This window comes from Azolla caroliniana, unplaced genomic scaffold (genome assembly GCF_043228905.1).
Source record: "Azolla caroliniana isolate FFs.n. ecotype wild unplaced genomic scaffold, voAzoCaro1.0.p SCAF_12, whole genome shotgun sequence".
In the NCBI taxonomy this organism is placed as follows: Eukaryota; Viridiplantae; Streptophyta; class Polypodiopsida; order Salviniales; family Salviniaceae; genus Azolla; species Azolla caroliniana.
The window spans coordinates 12844345-12862784 of NW_028230447.1; the positions used below are offsets into that span (position 1 = coordinate 12844345).

The 18440-nt window shown below is 43.1% G+C and overlaps 1 protein-coding gene across 1 annotated transcript; it reads right to left on the reverse strand.

The window, feature by feature from the left end:
- Positions 1–1539: 1539 nt before the first annotated feature.
- DUR3 (urea-proton symporter DEGRADATION OF UREA 3 (DUR3)) lies at positions 1540–5724 on the reverse strand. The gene is made up of 9 exons (XM_087328449.1): positions 5610–5724; positions 5066–5259; positions 4879–4986; positions 4367–4462; positions 4157–4239; positions 3405–3625; positions 3044–3306; positions 2641–2879; positions 1540–2482 (listed from the first exon to the last, which is right to left on the reverse strand). Exons 2-9 carry the CDS (start codon positions 5228–5230, stop codon positions 1666–1668), a joined length of 1992 nt encoding a protein of 663 aa, XP_087184575.1. The 5' UTR covers positions 5231–5259; positions 5610–5724; the 3' UTR covers positions 1540–1665.
- Between the last annotated feature and the right edge of the window lie 12716 nt (positions 5725–18440).

Below are 18440 nucleotides of genomic sequence, written 5' to 3' on the forward strand. Positions count from 1 at the left end.
CACCGATAATGGTTCAGACTGAGGGGCAGGTTGCTCCTTATTTGATATCTCATTATCCTGCACCATTCTGGCGACATTATTCTTATTAGCTTCTTCCATCCATTCCTTAGTGCCTTTTCGAACAACTTCTTGTATTTCCCACTCCGATTGTTTTCCTTTGCTGCGAGTGGTCACTTGTTGAATTTTGGGTACAACCATATTGATAGTTGGTGCCTTCCCTTTTTCTCTTGTCGGACATTGATTTGCATAATGACCGTCTTTCTTGCATATGTAACAATTCGGTACCGATGAACCACTTTATTCACTAGTTTCATATTGAGGACACCAAACATCCTACGAATCGGAATTTTCTCTCTCCCAAGTCTCATACTGAAATTGTTGAGACCCCGTGGGCTTCTTGTTATCATTGAACCGTCGATTTCCTTGATGATTATCATTTGCCCGCCGAAAATTATTAGACTTTTTATCTTCGTGAAAACAACCTCCTCTATACGGTTGTCAGTTACCATTATCTCTTTGAGGTCAATAATCACGGTCATTATTCCGACCATCACGGCGATGATCGCTCTACCAATCTTCATCCTGTCGTGAATCGCGTTCCCGCAGCATCTATATCGACTGATATTGCGTTCACGAATGCGGGTACCGTTTATAAAGTAATTATACACTCAAATCTTTGATAAATAGGGCTTGTAGATTTGAGTGTATAATTACTTTATAAAGTGTAATTTTTTGGATATAGGGGTAGTTTGGAAAATTTGGAACTTCCAGGGGCATTCTGGTAAATAGACGAACCTCCAGGGGTATCCTAGTACTTTTCCCTATTTATAAACACTTTTCAAAATGTGAAAAAGCAGGAGAACAAGCAGTTTTCTATTGTAGGGTTGAACAGAAATTTCGGAGAGTTTTTAGAGAGCATATACTCTTCTTCGTGGCCTTCTCCATCTACGTTTCTGAGTACATGATAAAAGGCCGACATTTTGGACAACATTACTTCCATTACTAGGCACATGTTGTGAATCTTTGATGGTTCCTTTTTGTGTCTTACTAGTTGGGTTTAAATTATTAGAGGAAGTTTTATCTTCTTCTTTACATAGTATTCTAATATGTAAAACTTTGGTGTGCAAATTATAAGTTGATAGTGAATTGTTTCTGGACTAGATTCCATAATTTTTACCTCCTTGAGGGTATTGCATTAAATTTTTGTGGTGTATTATGCATAGTATTTGTTATGTATCCTGTTTTTTCTTGAATAATTTGCAAACGTAATCTTTGTCTCATTTAAGTGGTAAAGTGCTATCAAGAATCCAATCAGCCTCTTCCACAAATTATGTCGTGCATATTTGAGTAGATCTAAATGGGGCCTCATTCATTCACTCCCATGGATCATTTATTAGAGCACATGGTGGTTATTTGCAACAATTAGTATTAGATCTTTGAAACAGAGGGAAGGAGGGAGAGAGAGAGAGGGCCAAGAGCTAGGGCTAGTACTGTAACTTACCACTAGGGTAAGGTAATTACGATCTAAAACTATAGAGAGAAATTTTAATTGGCAAACTGATTGAATATTAGAAAATACATGAAGTCTTTCAATGTACATGATTTTGTCATACACCCATCCGGCTTTCTTGCAAGTACGCACTGGGTAAAATGAGGAACATAAGCTCAATTCCACTTGCAGGTGTAGGAGCTCTGCCAAAGGCCCTTAAGTACCAAAGAAATGGTTTCCCAACTTTCATAAAGGGGCATGAAGATAATAATTGCGGATCCAATAGTTCCCCACCCAATCGCAATAACCGTCCAAAACGTGAAATAGGACAAATTGAAACTTTTGGCCGGCAAAGCCAAAGCCGGCCAAATCAAAACAATAATAATGGTAAATAAAGCCCCCCATTTCAAAATCCATGACCTAGCATGCCTTAGCTTCTCATCACTATACTCTTCTAGTGGAACATCACTACTATCGGCCTCGACAACTGTCAAGCTTTTAGTAGACTCCCAATCATAGTTTTGTGGTTCGATGAAGCTAAAACAAGCATGGATGGAACCACCCACAAGAATAGAGACTAAGTTCCCCACCAGCATTGGTGCATTTCGACCTGTTGTGTCAAGATTTACTCTACCATATTGAATTTTGGTCACCGTGAGCCACGTGATTACTCCAGCTATACATCCAGTGATTGTCCCAACAATTGCACCTTTTGCATTAGCTTTTCTCCATAGCAAAAGGAATGCAACTGGAATAACTGCCGATCCTATAATAATACCCATGGCTAGGTACATCCATCCCAAGGAAACACCTACTTTGTTAAGGATCACTGCGAGAACACCCATGAAGCATCCGAACGCAAGCACTACGATTCTCGATGCTTTGAGGATTTGCTTCCCTGTTGCTTTTGGATTAATGTACGTTCGATATATGTCGTATGTGCAAAGCGATGACACTGCCACTAGTTCAGCTGAACCGGCTGAGGTAACAGCCCTGGAAATGAAGGTATGGTTGACTTAGATGGCATTATTGAAATATCTGGTCTTGTTTCTATGCTTGAATTGCATTCTTATCTCGACATGAACTGGTAAGAAATTATTATTAATATGTATATGAAAAAATTGAAATGCTGCAAGTGAAGAACATTTTACATGAAAAGCATGGTCAAAAGCAACACAGCTCCCGCTTCTCCCATCAGTGCAGTTGCAGTCGCTGGTGGCACCAATCCACGGCCAGCTTCACTTGCTGTGATTGGAAGATCGAGAGCAAGTGCACCTAATCCAAGGGACGTTGCAAGAGAAAACGGAACTGCAAACCACACCAATCCACCCAACAAATACCCTTTATGTGTTGATGATGGCCTAGCTGCAATGGCACTCATCCAGTATCCCTAGCCAATCAAATAAGATTAAAATATCAATTGTTGAAAAAAATCGTCGAAACAAATAAACATCCCAAGTTAATCATCAATCCTTTGGCATATTCTCTTTTCCCGATGATCTGGTTTAGGTTTTTCCCATGAAACTATATTACTTTGGTTTTTAAATGGCTCACATTGTCCACAAACACAGTGCCAAAATTGCCGATGATGTTGATAATGCCAAAAATGAATCCACCCGAGCTAAGCATTGTAAGGAAAGATCCTCCATAGTTCCCACTCACAGCACCACATGCTTGATTCAACCCCGAGAGTTCTGAGCAATCTAGTTGTGAAGTAGAGGTAATTGCTGTGAGTTTTTCATAAACTTTCTTGGGGCTCCCTAAATCGCCATTCGATCCATATACCAAGAATATGAAGATGACAAGCACCACATGAACTGACACCAAAAAGCCCCATATAAGTATCACCCAAGTGTCAAGACAAACAATGGGGCATACCATGTAAGAAATTATAAGGTTTCATTCGGTAGCATACCAACAACGGAATGCACATAGCTTGCCAAGAAAGTAGCCTTTAGGCCACCTGCAAGGGTATATACAATGACTCCTAGTGGTATAAGGAAACTTGCAGCATATATATCCATTCCGGTCAGTGCATTGACAACCGCTGATCCACCCAAGAGAAGCATTGCAGTGACAATGATGTTTGTTGCAAAGCAGAATGCAAGGAAGACCATGTGTGCCCAGAATCCCCATCTGCATAGAAGAAAAGACATTATGTCAACGCACAATGCCTTTCTACATCATATAAGATACTTCAAACATCTTCTACAAATTATTATTGGAAATTATCTGCTTTGCAACCTTAAGGTTGTGCATTCACATCTCACGTACTGGATTTGATTGTTTTTTATTTTAGATCAAGCGCAGGAACAAAAAAGGTCTTAGAACATTGTCGTTAACATAATTTTCTACAGTACACGATTGAAAACAGTGTCTAGATATTAACCTAATATCACAACCACTAAGAGTTTAGATCAAGAACATTAGCAAAAAATGGTTTCAAAACATTGTCATTAACATAGTTTTCCAAAGTACAAGATTCAAACGAACATTCAGATATTGATCTAATACCACCACCACTAAGAGTTTAGATAAAGAACACTAACAAAAATCGTTTCAAAACATTGGCATTAACATAATTTTCTACAGTGCAAGATTGAAAACGACCGTTAGATATTGACCTAATACTACAGCCACTAATATTTATCCAATCTACATGATTACCTTGCTTTCACAATCTCACAAACGGTATGTGCGGATGGTGCTTTCCTTTTTATCTCGATAGCGAGGATTCCAAAGAGAAGAACCTATATATCCATCATTAATCTTCTTCACTAAGACAAAACCTTTTTATATTCCACAAAACTTCTTCAATAAACCGAAAGCTTTCTATGCTTACTTTAGTATTGTGGGAAAAGGTGGTAATGAAAATACCTGTATTGTTGCTCCACTAGCATACCAGAAGGGGCCACTGATACCATATTGCCATGCTACATTTGAGCTTTGCAAGATTGTAGCAGCCCAAGTCCACTAAGAATCAAGAATCATACAAAAGAGGTTGTATCAAAGACATTGTTCCAAAAGTCTCACCATATTTTCCTCGAAACTCTAAGGATACATAGACATGCATACAACAATATTCATACACCAGTAACTCGAGCAGATAGTTAGGATGGGTTCTCCAGCTATGGTCCATGGGAGACCTTGGTGAACATACCATGAGAGTTAATGGGCAATAAAGAAAGTAAACGCAAAGCTAACTCTGTGTGATCGTAGCATGCTATCTAAGGTCATGGTTGGGAGGTGAAACCTATATTTTCTTCAAATGATTAAAAAATGGTGCTCTATATCCACGATTACTCCTTTTCTTCCAATTGACTTGAAAAAGATACTCTATATATCTAATAATATATGCTATATATACGTTGGGGTTTAAACATTGATACCTGTGAAACAATGACACTTGCAATAAGACCCGTCTTAATGTTTCTTCCGGCCGTATTAAACCATTCAGAGTTGTGTTTGGCACCAACATACCGAGCTTCCAACCAAACCTTTTTACAAAGTAACGAAAAACAATATCAGGAACACGGAATGCCATATAGAGAATAGCTCCTTTTATGATGTTGGTACCAGGAAGGAGGTGAACACTGCAAAGAATGCTCCAAATCCGAGAACAATACTGTAGCCGACTCCCTGCGAGAGAAGAGCGTCATTTCCAAAGAAGGATGTTTGTCTTGCACATGTCCCATTTTCTAGTGGAAAATAGTATTTCGGACAGTCGATTGCCCCTGCCATAGCTCCCTTAAGCTAATTAAAGTGGTTCTCTGATATGCAATCAATCAAAGGGGAAAATTAGTTGGATCAACTAATGGAAGTAGTTAAGCAAATCAATGGCATCGATAGAGTGTGCCAAAAGTAGCTACTTTATAGAAAGAACCAATCCAGGCGTCAACAAAAATATCATCATTACTCACGGTTAAAGATAGCAAAAGCAATTTAGAAAAAATCCAAGATATCAACATGTGAAGAAGAATCCATTTTTCCAGAAAGCAGAACATCCAAGAATGAACAAGAAGGCCCAATTATTTTTTCTCCACAAGAACGCCAAAACATACACAAGAAATCTGGACCTTTATAAACTCAAGAGGGAAGCCCAAGTTTCTGGGATTCTTACCAGGAGGAAGAAGAGGGGTAGCTCACAAAAGTAGTTGAAGCATGAATGAAGAACATCATCTCAGTCATTATATAGACAGGCATGGATGATGATGATGATGATGATGATGGTGATGATGTGAAAAAGGAACTGAAAGAACGAAATGTCAATGAATGGCATATACAAAGCGCACTTCCTCGCTTACTCCGACGACGATGATGGAAAAGGCAGCTCTAAAGGAGCGGACGGGGGCATATTATACATACATATATGATATACATATATAAAGAAATAATAAGTGAAGTGGCGAGCCGAGTGAATGAGCCCCTTTGAATTCAATGAATAGCTGGTTCAGAAGAAGAAGAAGAAGAAGAGGAGGAGGAGGAGACATCCACATACATATGTGCTCTGTAGACACAGAGAGAGAGAGAGAGAGAGAGAGAGAGAGAGAGAGAGAGAGAGAGATGTATGTATGTATGTATTATCTCAGTACAATACATACTGATACATATGTTGTACTGAAAGGAAAATGGATGGACGGATACAATACATAATAAGCTTGGTTTGACTTTTGAAAGAGAGACTAAAGAAATAAAAGTGCGGAGGAGATGATTGATTGGTTTTGGTGGACCGTGGCTGCCTCAAGCAACTACACTAGGCTAGGCTGGCCTCACAAACCAACAAAACACATTTACATGTAAATATGTAATGTATCATTGTATGCATTCATGCATCTACATATGTACTTACAACTTACCACCACCCACACTTATGTATACATATAGTAGCGTAAGAGTGGGTTTTGAAAATTAATACAATGTGAATGGAGGGCAAAATAAAAGAACAAAACATGGGTCACACACAAATATATATGTCCACCCTCTCTATAGACACAAGACAAGATAAGATACTCTCCACAAATGTTCTTCTTCACTCATCTATAGACTATGTTTATGTCTCTTGTCACCCGAGGACTTACATAAAATATCTTCGATGCTGTCTCTCCAACGAGTCAAGGATCCCATCCCTTTCATGGTGCTGGACTTTTTATTCATTTGTATTTATGGATGCATATTCCATTCTAACATCTTATGACAATTCAAATTGTTGACTTATGAAAGAGTGTATTTATATGTGTTTGTGTGTGTACATATTATGAATATGGAAAGACACTAGCATGCATGTTTATCTCTCCACTCTCTTTTATGTGTGTGTGTGTGTGTGTGTGTAGTATATTTGTAAATCTCTTCCTAGTATTACACAACGCTAACATAATATGAACTTGGGAAAGGTAATATCTCGTCATAGATGTTTGTAGAGGGCTTAAAAAATTGGTTGCTCATTAAAGCAAGAAATCTTTGGTGTATGGAGACCAAATGATCAAATGGTCTTAAGGGAACAGAAATATGTGCTTAGATAAGTGACTTGTTTAATCATGCACTTCATCATCACATGGCTCGTAGTTGGAGTACAAATTCTATCACTCTACTATATTTAGGGAGAGATATAAATAAACATAGATGACTATCAAGTAAAACATATTAAACTATCTTATGGAGAAAATGTTTGGATTTATACTAGAAGCAAAGGTAACTCCATGAATTAAGAGAATGAGAACATATCATATGGACAAGCCAATTTTCGAGAACATCTTACCAACATTGATCACCTTGTCCTTCTTTAAGTGTTAATGGAGGAAAATCACTTGAAAGGTAAATGATTATATTGTTTTCTTTTCCATAAATAGTGTTGTAATAATGGGGAAGAACCTTTATAGATTACCAAAGACAATCAAAATACCCCGTGGATGTTACGGGCATGACCATATAATATCCTGTGGTAAGATTGTATCGTACAGAAGTAATCCTTCCCTTCTTTACACTCTCGTTTAACCCTCACACTTTATCCACGTGTATAGAATACTACGGTACAATCTTACCACGGGATATTATATGGTCATTCCCCTAACATAGGACCTAGACAACTATATTATGTATGGCCAATACAACTCGTGATACTTATTGTCTTACCAAAACGAACACACATTCAAACCTCCTTAGCCAATAACAATTCAATTCCAAACTTTTGAAGAATTCGGCATTTTTATTGTATTATTGTTGCTTCATAGATTACATATGACAATGAATCATTTGAAATGGTAGAAAGTTTCAAAACAATGACTTTGGGGGTTTTCTCCAATGATAAATGAACAAATTCTATCAATAGTTGCTTGGAAGTGGAAAAAATGGCTTACTATCCCTTTGAGAACATATGCAATGGAGGAGAAACCAAATGATAGATTTCCAAAAAATACTTGTTTGACACTTTCGTGACATCAAAGCTTCTCAGCAAGGTAAAAGTATGGAGTGATGGCATTCCTCAATCAAGAAGATACAAATGTCATATATGCTCCATATATTTTGACACAAAATGACTTATCATTGAGATCATGAAATAGAAAGTATTGTTAAGTACATATTTAAGGTTCAAAACAATCTATCCCATCTTCTTAGAATTGCATGCAAATTTTTAAAGAAAGTTCTAAAGACACTAAAAATCTAAGTCCGACGAAAAATCTTGGAAGATGGATTCCATTACATTTGATTCCTAATTACTCAGTACATTCCTCATGAATGATGCTTTTGTGCAAACCTAATATATTATGAATTGGGAGAGATGTGGAGTGTCACATTTCACACATTATATTATGGATGTTCCACCAAACCATAAAACCATCGAGTCTACATATTGTTAGACCACACTATCCAATACATGCAAGAGCACCTCCCATGGGGCATTTACATCATTGTTTCCATATGACTTAGTTTAGACGGGGCAATGAGACTCCACACAGATACTATGTAAAAATGCCTTACTTTGGTTTCCCTAGTTATATTGACATAAAAGGACAATAATAAAATCTTTCTTTTTCCTCATTTTGTTGTGGACACAACTTTAGGTTGAAATGGGAAGCCTAATTTACCATAAATAAATAAATGAAGGATAACTATCCTAGGGTTTGACGTAACATATCATGGTCAAGAACATGTAGGCATCTACATGGTGGTTAAGGAGCCTTTATCTTAACATATAAATATGGAACTGGATATCCATTTTATCATCTCATTGGTGAGACTCTAATACTTTGGTGATTTGGCTAAGCTCTTGTATCAACTTCAAGGCACCTATCATCTAATCTAAGCCAAGATATATTTCTAGACCATATGCAATCGTATGGGGCGCCATTGTGGTATAGGGATCATCTCAAATTATTTGCTCAAGGGTGGTTAGGAGGAACAAATTCTTCATTTATTTGTTTATTTTCAATAATATAATTAGTTTGATCGAATCATAACATATTTCCATTAGGATTGACTATAGTTTAGAATTTGTTGTTGGGGTTATTAGGTTCTCCCCTCTTTTCTTTGATTTTTGTTTTGTGCATTTCCAAAGGCATGGTGCCATGTTTTCTTCTTAGAAACATTCCACAACCTAAGGACCTCTAAATGGAAATAATATAGTATGTATATCTTCAACATTGGTATTTAAGACACATAAAGTTAGCCATAGTTAGGGGTAATGAGATGTGTGCTATCATGATATTCCTAAGAAGGGGTATTCATACATTGAAGCACAAAGTCTCCATGTGTCGAGCACAAAGTCAACATATCTTGAACAAATTGCACTATATGTCGAGCATGTGAAGAACAAGTGACATTCATCCTCTACCATGCCTTCATTGCATACTTTACATGTCTTGAAATTCGTTACACTTTGATACCATGATGCAACTTCAATACCTAACTTGTGAGATCGAGTGCGAAGTAGTATAAGGGCTCTACGAGCATTACTACTCATATTGGTAATGAGATAAGGTTGGATACGATCAATAGAAATTCTTGCTTTATATTGAGACCAACATTTAGGGTTGACATTTGCAATGTCGTATTCTAGCTTTGTCCTCTTAGCATCCTCCCACTTCATCCTTAATGATTCCACCAACCTTCCCTCAATCATTACATACTGCATAGCATTGCTCGAAAGCTCTAAAAGATCATCCACACCCCATCTTCTAAACCATTTCCTTATGTCAACAACCCAACCAGATGAGAGAATCTTACTTTTATGATTCTTTTGTAGCTTACATCCAACATTACAAGCAAGATGTGGTAATCGATGATTCGGCATATTCTTGACTTTTGTAATGTATTTATATACTCTTTGGAGTTCCAATAGTTCTATGGGTTGAACACCTGTTTCCAAAAGCATAACCTGGTAAGAGGTAGTGCATTTAACTCCTAATTGCCTGCTTAAAAACATCTTTTGAATTTTCTCAATCTCGTTCCATGCATTAAGAGAGATGGTGCCACCCCATACTTCTACTCCATAAAGCAATACTTGAGTTACCATGGCATTGAGCAACATTAGTTTTACTTCCCATCCACAAGTATCACTTTGGTTGCATTGGTTCTCCAAAAGGTAATATGCTTTCCAACCGGCATGGAGTCTAGAATCAAAGCATGCACTCCATTTATTTGTGGCGGGTACATCAATGTTGAGATACAAGCTCAACATTGGCTGGATCGGCTGTGCAAGCCGAGAACCGGATCAGTTGGGATCGATCGGTCAGGCCAGACCGGTGCGTAAACCGGTGCGCAGACCGGTACGCAACGAGAAGCCGTAGCGGTGCGTAAACCGCGAGGCCATTGGGAAGATATTCTGCGCAGGAATATATTTTGGGAATTAGTGTAGAGCTCACTCATGAGCATTGAAGTACGTGTCAGTACTTCTGTCAGTCTGTATGGACTTGTATAAAAGTGCTCACTGGGCACATCCTATGTACAGATTGAGTATTATTTTGAATCGAGTTTTTTTTTTGTGTGCTCTCTCTCTCTCTCTATCTCTGTCTCTCCCACGTACTGTGCATATACAAGCTCTCCATTAAACTTGCGTATTTTCTGTGTTCGATTTCCTATTGCTTCTGCACGCTATTCTTTTCATGGTATCAAAGCGCGAGGGTTGAAAACCTCTACAACCGACATAGCTTGAAAGGGAAACTAACCAAGAAGAACATGTAAAACCGATGGATAGAGGCATGGCTAGCTCGCTTCTGACGGAGAAGCTCGATAGAAACAACTACGCGTCTTGGTCCTACAAGATGCACCAGTACCTGCTCGGGCACATTTACTGGAGCTATGTCGACGGAGCAAATGACACAGCACCTGAATCGACACACAGAGATTTCTTGGTGTGGGAACAATCGGCGAGTAGAGTACTGTACTGCTTCGCGTCTTGTGTGGGATGCAAAAAAAAGATGCTTGGGGAAATTTGAAGAAGATTTTCGCCGCAAGCACTACAACCAAGAAGCTTCAACTCCGACAGGAGTTGAGCAACCTACGACAACGCGATTTATCGGTGGCTGATTACACCTCGAGGATCAAAGATATATGTGACTCCTTAGCCTCCATTGATGTGAACGTCAAGGAAGGAGAGATGGTGCAGATCTGTCTCGGGGGATTGGCGTCGAAGTTCGGAGCATTCCGAACTGCTGTGTGTACACGGGAGAATATGCCGTCAATTTTCGACCTACAATCGATGCTCCTTATAGAGGAGAACCACGCGGGTGCGTCGACGAGCACGCATGCCGACAACAAGATGCTATACGCGGAGGGGGATAGGCCCCGTGGTCGTGGTGGACGAGGCGAGTCAGAGCGCTATGGAGGCGGCCGACGGGATCAAGGACGAAGGCACCGAAGTGACGCGGACATCAATTCCAGACCCTCCGGAAACAGGGGGAGTCGAGGCGATGAGAACCGGCAAGGGAAATCCGTTGCGGAATGCTAGTACTGTGGCAAGAAAGGCTACAAGGAGAGCAAGTGCTGGAAGAAGCGCGCCGATTCTGAGAGGACCGGATCTGGAACAGGCTCCGGACAAACCAACAAAGGAAATCAGCAGTGATCGCACTATGCCGCAGGTCCGAAAAGGCCGGAAAAGGGTCAACCTTCATGATGAGACACAAAGCGAACTCGATGAAGATGTCCACCCCGAAACAGATGAGGTGTGGTATGTCGACTCCGGCGTGTCAAACCACATGACGTGCCACGAGGAGTGGTTCTCATACCTTGAGCAACCGACGCAACTGGGAGTAGTCGCAACCGGAGACGACACTCCGCATCCGATCGCGAATGTCGGTGAAGTTCCCCTGAGCCATGTCGGGCAGAAAGGGAAACTCATGAATGTGTTATACATCCCGACAATCACAAAGAACTTGGTGTCGGTCGGGCAGATTGTCGACCAAGGGATGTAGGTTCGGTTTACGCATCTCGGGTGATTCATTGAGGAAGAAGGCCGAGTTATTGCACAAGGGTGCAGAGACGGGAGGATGTTTATCCTCGACTCTAGTGACGGTGGCACCGCAATGTTCGCGAAAAGAAAAAAAGTCGAGTTTGATATCGACTTATGGCACAAGTGGATAGGCCACGTCAACTATCAACGGCTTCAGGTCCTGCAATCGAAACAGGTGGTGTTCGGATTGCCCAATTTTAGTGGCCAGAAGGCATGAATTTGTGAAGCAACACCGGCTTCCTTTCCCTAACGAGCATAATCGGGGCCGGAACAAGCTCGACTTGATACATTCCGATGTATGGGGGCTGGCACAGAACGTTAGTCTTGGCGGGAGTCGATATTTTGTCTCCTTCATCGACGACTATACGCGGCACACGTGGATCTATCTCATCGAGAAGAAGAGTGAAGTCTTCGATTGTTTCTGGGACCTCAAAGGGTTCGTGGAAACGGAAACAGGACGAAAGATCAAGTGCTTGTGGTCGGATGGCGGAAAAGAATACTTTTCCAGTCAATTCAACGGCTATCTGCAACATATGGGAATTCGGCGCGAATTCAGTTGTGATACACGCCGGAGCGAAATGGCGTGGCCGAGAGGAAGAACCGGTCAATTGTAGAAGCGGCACGGGCAATGCTGGAGGAGAAGAGCTTGCCCAAGTTCTATTGGGCCAAGGTGGTACGAACCGCAATATACATCCAGAATCAGATCGGAGACAAAGTGTTGACACATGAACAATATTTCGAAAGGAAGCCGAATCTATGACACTTGAGAGTTTTTGGTAGCATTGTGTATGTGCATGTACCGAAGGAGAAACGGAGGAAGTTGGACGCGAAAGCCGAGAAGTGTATCTTGGTCAGCTACTTGGATGAGCAGAAGGGTTATAAGTGTTATAACCCTCGCACCAAACAAGCACGCGTGAGTCGTGACGTTGTGTTTGGCGAGTCCGCGTCCTGGTACTTGCCTCTGACTACGAACCTCACCTCCAATCCTAGTTCTGATGATGAAGTCAGCGAGGCCGAGATGCCTTCAGATGAGCCTGAAATTGGGACCCGCGGAGAGAGTCCAATTTCGTTTCGGTTAAGTGGATCGAATGGACAACTAAGTCGGTTCGACCAGTCTGATGAGGAGTCGGCGAGTAGTGGAGACTCGGCCATGCATTCCCCGCACAAGAAGCTGAGGAGACGGCTTATGCGCAAAGAAAAAGGGAAGAAGAAGGTGTCGGCTTACGACACGGATAGGAACGAGTCGGATCAACGCAAGTTCGACTCCGAGGGAAGTGGTGACGGGTCTTCGAGACCGAAGTCCGGGCCGGCGACGAAAGCCTCAACATCGGCTAATGACCAATTACGCCGATCTACCCGTCAGAAGAACCTTGTTGTGCGGTTCGGTTACAACGAGTACATGACGCATCACTATGCGTACATGACGCGTGTAGTGGAAGTGTGTGAGCTGGAGAGCTACGCAGAAGCGGCGAAAGACGCGAATTTGCATGCCGCAATGGAGGAAGAGATGCACGCATTGGCTGAAAATGAAACATGGGACCTAGTTGACGCCTCGAAAGGTGTGAAGCCAATTGGATGTAGGTGGGTGTACAAGTTCAAGTACAACACTGACGGCTCGGTCAACCGATACAAGGCCCGACTAGTAACCAAAGGTTACGTGCAGCAACACAACATCGACTACGATGAGACGTTTGCACCGGTCGCGAAGATGACGACCGTCCGTGTTTTGCTCGCGGTGGCTGCAGCAAAGGGGTGGCACCTACATCAGATGGATGTAAGGAATGCGTTCCTGCAAGGTGAGCTTGAGGAATAGGTGTACATGGTACAGCCCCCCGGATTTCACTCCGGAACGAACACTTCAACGGTGTGCCGATTGAAGAAGTCCCTTTACGGACTAAAGCAAGCCCCGTGTGCCTGGAACGCGAAGATCACGCAACGATTGCGTCGCATGGGCTTTGTGACGTCAAAATCGGACTCCTCACTGTTCATCCGGAAAGGTCGAATCGGGCCAGTTAGTATTTTACTTTATGTTGATGACTTGGTCATCACCGGCGCAGACCTAAGTGAGATAGAACGCGTGAAGCTCCAGCTTGCGGCGTCATTCGACATGAAGGATCTGGGGGACCTTCATTACTCCCTCGGGATCGAAGTGATTCGTACCCCCGAAGGCATATTGATCAGCCAACGTAATTACGCGCTGAATATGCTCTTCAAATTCGGGATGGCCAATTGTAAGTCCGTCTCGACTCCTTTGGATAGAACCGTCAAGCTTCGCGCCGATTTTGGAAGGGTATGCGACCCGACGAGGTTCTGACAAATAGTCGGAAGCCTTATATACTTGACCATCACTTGACCAGATCTCAGCTACTCGGCCGGGTGATTAGTCAGTTCATGGTGCGACCGACCGAGGAGCACCTTCAGTGCGCTCAACGCGTACTCCGGTACGTTAGTGGCACTAAGGACCGGGGGCTACTATATCGGGCCAATACTACCGCGCAGTTGGTCGATTACACTGATGCTAATTGGGTCGGAAATGCCGGCGATCGCCGATCAACATCCGGTTTTGCGTTCTCTCTCGGGAGTGCTGCGATCGCGTGGAGTAGCAAGAAGTAGCCGACAGTTGCGCTGTCGAGCAACGAAGCCGAGTATAGAGGAGCAGCTGTCGCGACATGCGAAGCTATATGGTTGAAGCGGCTACTTAAGGATCTGTAGGTGGAGGTATCCGATCCAACGACAATCTACTACGACAACCTCAGCAGCATCCAGCTAACTAAGAACCCCGTCTTCCACGCCTGGACTAAGCACATTCAGGTGCACTACCATTTCATCCGTGAGGGTGTTCTGTCCGGTGAATTCGACCTTCAGTATGTTCCGATGGATCGGCAGACTACCGACATCTTCACCAAGCCTCTTGGTCTGGACAAGTTGCGGCAATTCTCGGGTGCGCTTGGGTTGCGTCACCTCGACGTGTTAAACTTGAGGGGCAGAGACGTCCCGAATGACCACGGAAGAGGGAGAGAAGTTTCGGAAGACGAAGACCGCGACGCTGAGTCGGATGACGAATTCGATTTCAGATCGGCTAAAGAAGTCGAGGGCGGACCCGCGGAACATTCCGAAAGCGGACATAAGGGGAGCAGTCGAAAGGAAGAGCCGAAGCCAACCAAGGGTGAGAAGACCGAGGACGTGTTGGAGATAGCCAAATCGGACGAGAGTGAAAACCGATCGGAGAAAGCTGAGTCAGTTCGGATGTTTGATTCGGATATGCTGAATCAACCAAGGGCCAAGCGGAAGAGAAGGCAACAAAAGAGGTGCCAACACCGCAATAGCAAGGAAGCTGAGAAGGGCCGTGTGAGTAGACAAGCCGACCGGAAGGGTCGAGGTGCGCGGAATCGAACAGGTCGAGGAACGTGAGCAAGGCATGAAGCCAGAAGGAACCGGAGCACAGATCCGGAAGAGTAGATGGAACCTCAAGTTGAGCTTGAGGGGGAGTGTTGAGATACAAGCTCAACATTGGCCGGATCGGCTGTGCAAGCCGAGAACCGTATTGGTTGGGATCGATCGGTCAGGCCGGACTAGTGCGTAAACCGGTGCGTAGACCGGTACGCAACGAGAAGTCGTAGCGGTGTGTAAACCGCAAGGCCGTTGGGAAGATATTCCACGTAGGAATATATTTTGGGAATTAGTGTAGAGCTCACTCGTCAGCATTGAAGTACGTGTCAGTACTTCTGTCAGTCCGTATGGACTTGTATAAAGTGCTCACTGAGCACATCCTATGTACAAATTGAGTATTATTTTGAATCGAGTTTTTTTTTGTGTGCGCTCTCTCTCTCCGTCTCTCTGTCTCTCCCGCGTACTGTGCATATACAAGCTCTCCATTAAACTTGCGTATTTTCTGTGTTCGATTTCCTATTGCTTCCGCACGTTGTTACCCCGTACGAGATGTACAGAGAGTCAAGTGTGATGAGCGAGGGTCGAATGTTATCATGATGCTGTTGTGTATGTGTAGGGGGCATAAATGTAATTGTGAGTCTATACGTATGTGAACACAGGCACACGTGTGTGCATGTGGATGGATACGAGGAGGTGTGAGTGAGTGTCCAATATGAATGCTCGAGGGGGCTTACATCCCTATGTATCTACCCCCTCTTTTACTATTTAACCCCTTATGGGGAATGAATGAAACATATAATCATTTTCTCTTAATCTCTCTCTCTCTCTCTCTCTCTCTCTCTCTCTCTCTCTCTCTCTCTCTCTCTTTGTCTATCTCTCTTCCTCTCTCTCCCCTTAACGTTGAACCCCCTTGGGAGGGGGGTGGAGCCATTCTAGGCACCACCCCCCACCCCACAATGCTTCTCAATGGTTGTCTTGTTCTTCACGTCCTCTCTCATTATCACACATTCATTATCAATCTACCATCATTGCTAGCCCTATTCCTATCTTTATCATTATCATACCCTAACCCTAAAACGTATAACACATTTTAGCGACAAGTAAGGCGACCCCCCTTTGGAGATGAAGTCGAAGACTATTATGCGGCAAAGACATGGCAACGACGAAATGTGCAAGAAATCAAAGGGACGATGTGGGGGAAATGGTGATGTTGATTGGAAGTCGTCGAGGTCGAGGAATGCAACACGATGATGTTGTCCGAGAGGACGTCGCAAAAGGATACGCAACAAATGTATGTTCAAGCGTGCTGTTAACGACAATGTGCGTGTGCAAGAAAGCGTGGTACGAGAGACATCCAAAAAGACAACGACGACAACAACGGTCGGAGATGGAGCCGGAACGACGGACGGGCGACCCAAATAGTGGCCGAGGAGCGGCCGAAGCAGTTGGAATAGCCGAACAGTGGCTAGACGGGCTGGACAGAGAACCGCCAAACGACGACCGGAATGGGCCAAACAGTTGAAATGGTGACGGAGCCGGGACAACGATAGCATGGCAGTGGCCACATAGCAACAACTAGAGTGGTGGCTGACCAATAGCGGCCCAGTCGGTCCGAGATAGCGACAACCGTCGGATGGAGCAGCAGTCGTACAGTGGCAGCGGCAGAGCGGCAGCCGCAGGATAGGGGCTGCATCGATTTCTGGAATGTGCAAAGACACATATCGGTCAAAGTGGCCGAACGGTGAGAAAATGGAGGCGGCCGGACCGGACGGGCTAGACAAATGATCAGAGGACCGGAAAGATAGGGTCGAACTTAGACAACTACCGGCGGCAAAAATCAGCAACCGGACAGACCGCCGGAATGGCTTGAGAAGCGGCTAGACAGCAACCGGAACGACGACACCGTGCTGAAAAGTGATAGGAATTGTCGGGCAGCCGACGACCGAAACGACGTTGATGCTGAAACGACGGGCCGGACAACGAAACATTGGCCGGAGGGCCAGAAAGACAATAACGACCGGATCAGACAAACGGACGGGATGGAGTCGGAGACACAGACAGACAGTGTTGGACGAGGACGAACTGACGGACGACAGTGACGGACAGAGACAACGACGGCCAGAGATAGAGATAGAGATGTAATGGGACGACAACGACGACATCCAGATGGCGACGATGCAGGACACCGACAACCGGATGATAGCCGAAATGGTGACAAAAATGGATGATGTGCACGGAGAAGGAGAGCAACGACAAGAAGAGCAGCATAAACTAAGAAGAAAGAGAGATGGAATCGAAGACAAAAGCAAGGAAGAAGGAAAAAGAAGAGGAAGAAACCGCAAGAACATACACTGATGAAGAAGAAGAAACAGAGGATAAACAGAAGATAGGGAAGATGAAGAAGCAAATGAAACAACGTGGACAGAAAGGAAAACGAGGGAAAAAGAAAGAAGAAAAGAGAAGAACAAGAAGAAAAGAATGTCAAAAGAAGGAGAAGAAGTAGATTTTAACACCAAGAAGATGGAAGAAGGAACCACGCGAGAGAAGAATACTAGAGAACACAGAGAAAGAGATGTTGAAGAAGAAGAAGGAAGGAATCGAAGGAGACAGTTTGCCAAACAGATAGAAAGGAGGGAAACGACAGAAGCAAGAGAAAAAGAAGAAAACAAGAAAAGAAAAAAGAGGGAAAAAGAGAATGATAAGGGGCATGCGAAGAAATTTTAAAATGTTGAGGGTAACAACCTAAAATTTCAGAAACTTGGGGGTACTGAATGAAATTTCCAAAATTCGGGGGTACATATCGAAATTTTTTAAAAAAACAAGAGGGCACCACCAAAATTTTGAAAATTCCCAAGACTACTCACACACACTCAAAACAAAGGAAGAACATACATATACACGACATGATTTTGAACCCATGACGAAGTTTGTAAGCCAACAGAACGAGAATGTTGGTGTCACGGAAAGATTTGCTGACCGACAAAGATGTTCGAGTCCAGCACTTTGATCGAGGGAGTCGATCGTTGAAAGGACCAATGGAAGTTCTGGTCGAAGAAATATCATCATCAAGGCATGTGGGATCGACGTGCAAGGCACTCTCCCACGGGCGTGCCATAT

Coding starts and splice junctions, on each gene's coding strand:
- DUR3 (XM_087328449.1), bottom strand. CDS start 5,230: ATGGCAGGGGCAATCGACTGTCCGAAATACTATTTTCCACTAGAAAAT. Junction 4,463..4,878: donor CAAGTGTCATTGTTTCACAG/GTATCAATGTTT, acceptor CTTGATTCTTAG/TGGACTTGGGCTGCTACAAT. Junction 3,307..3,404: donor CTATGTGCATTCCGTTGTTG/GTATGCTACCGA, acceptor TTTTGGTGTCAG/TTCATGTGGTGCTTGTCATC.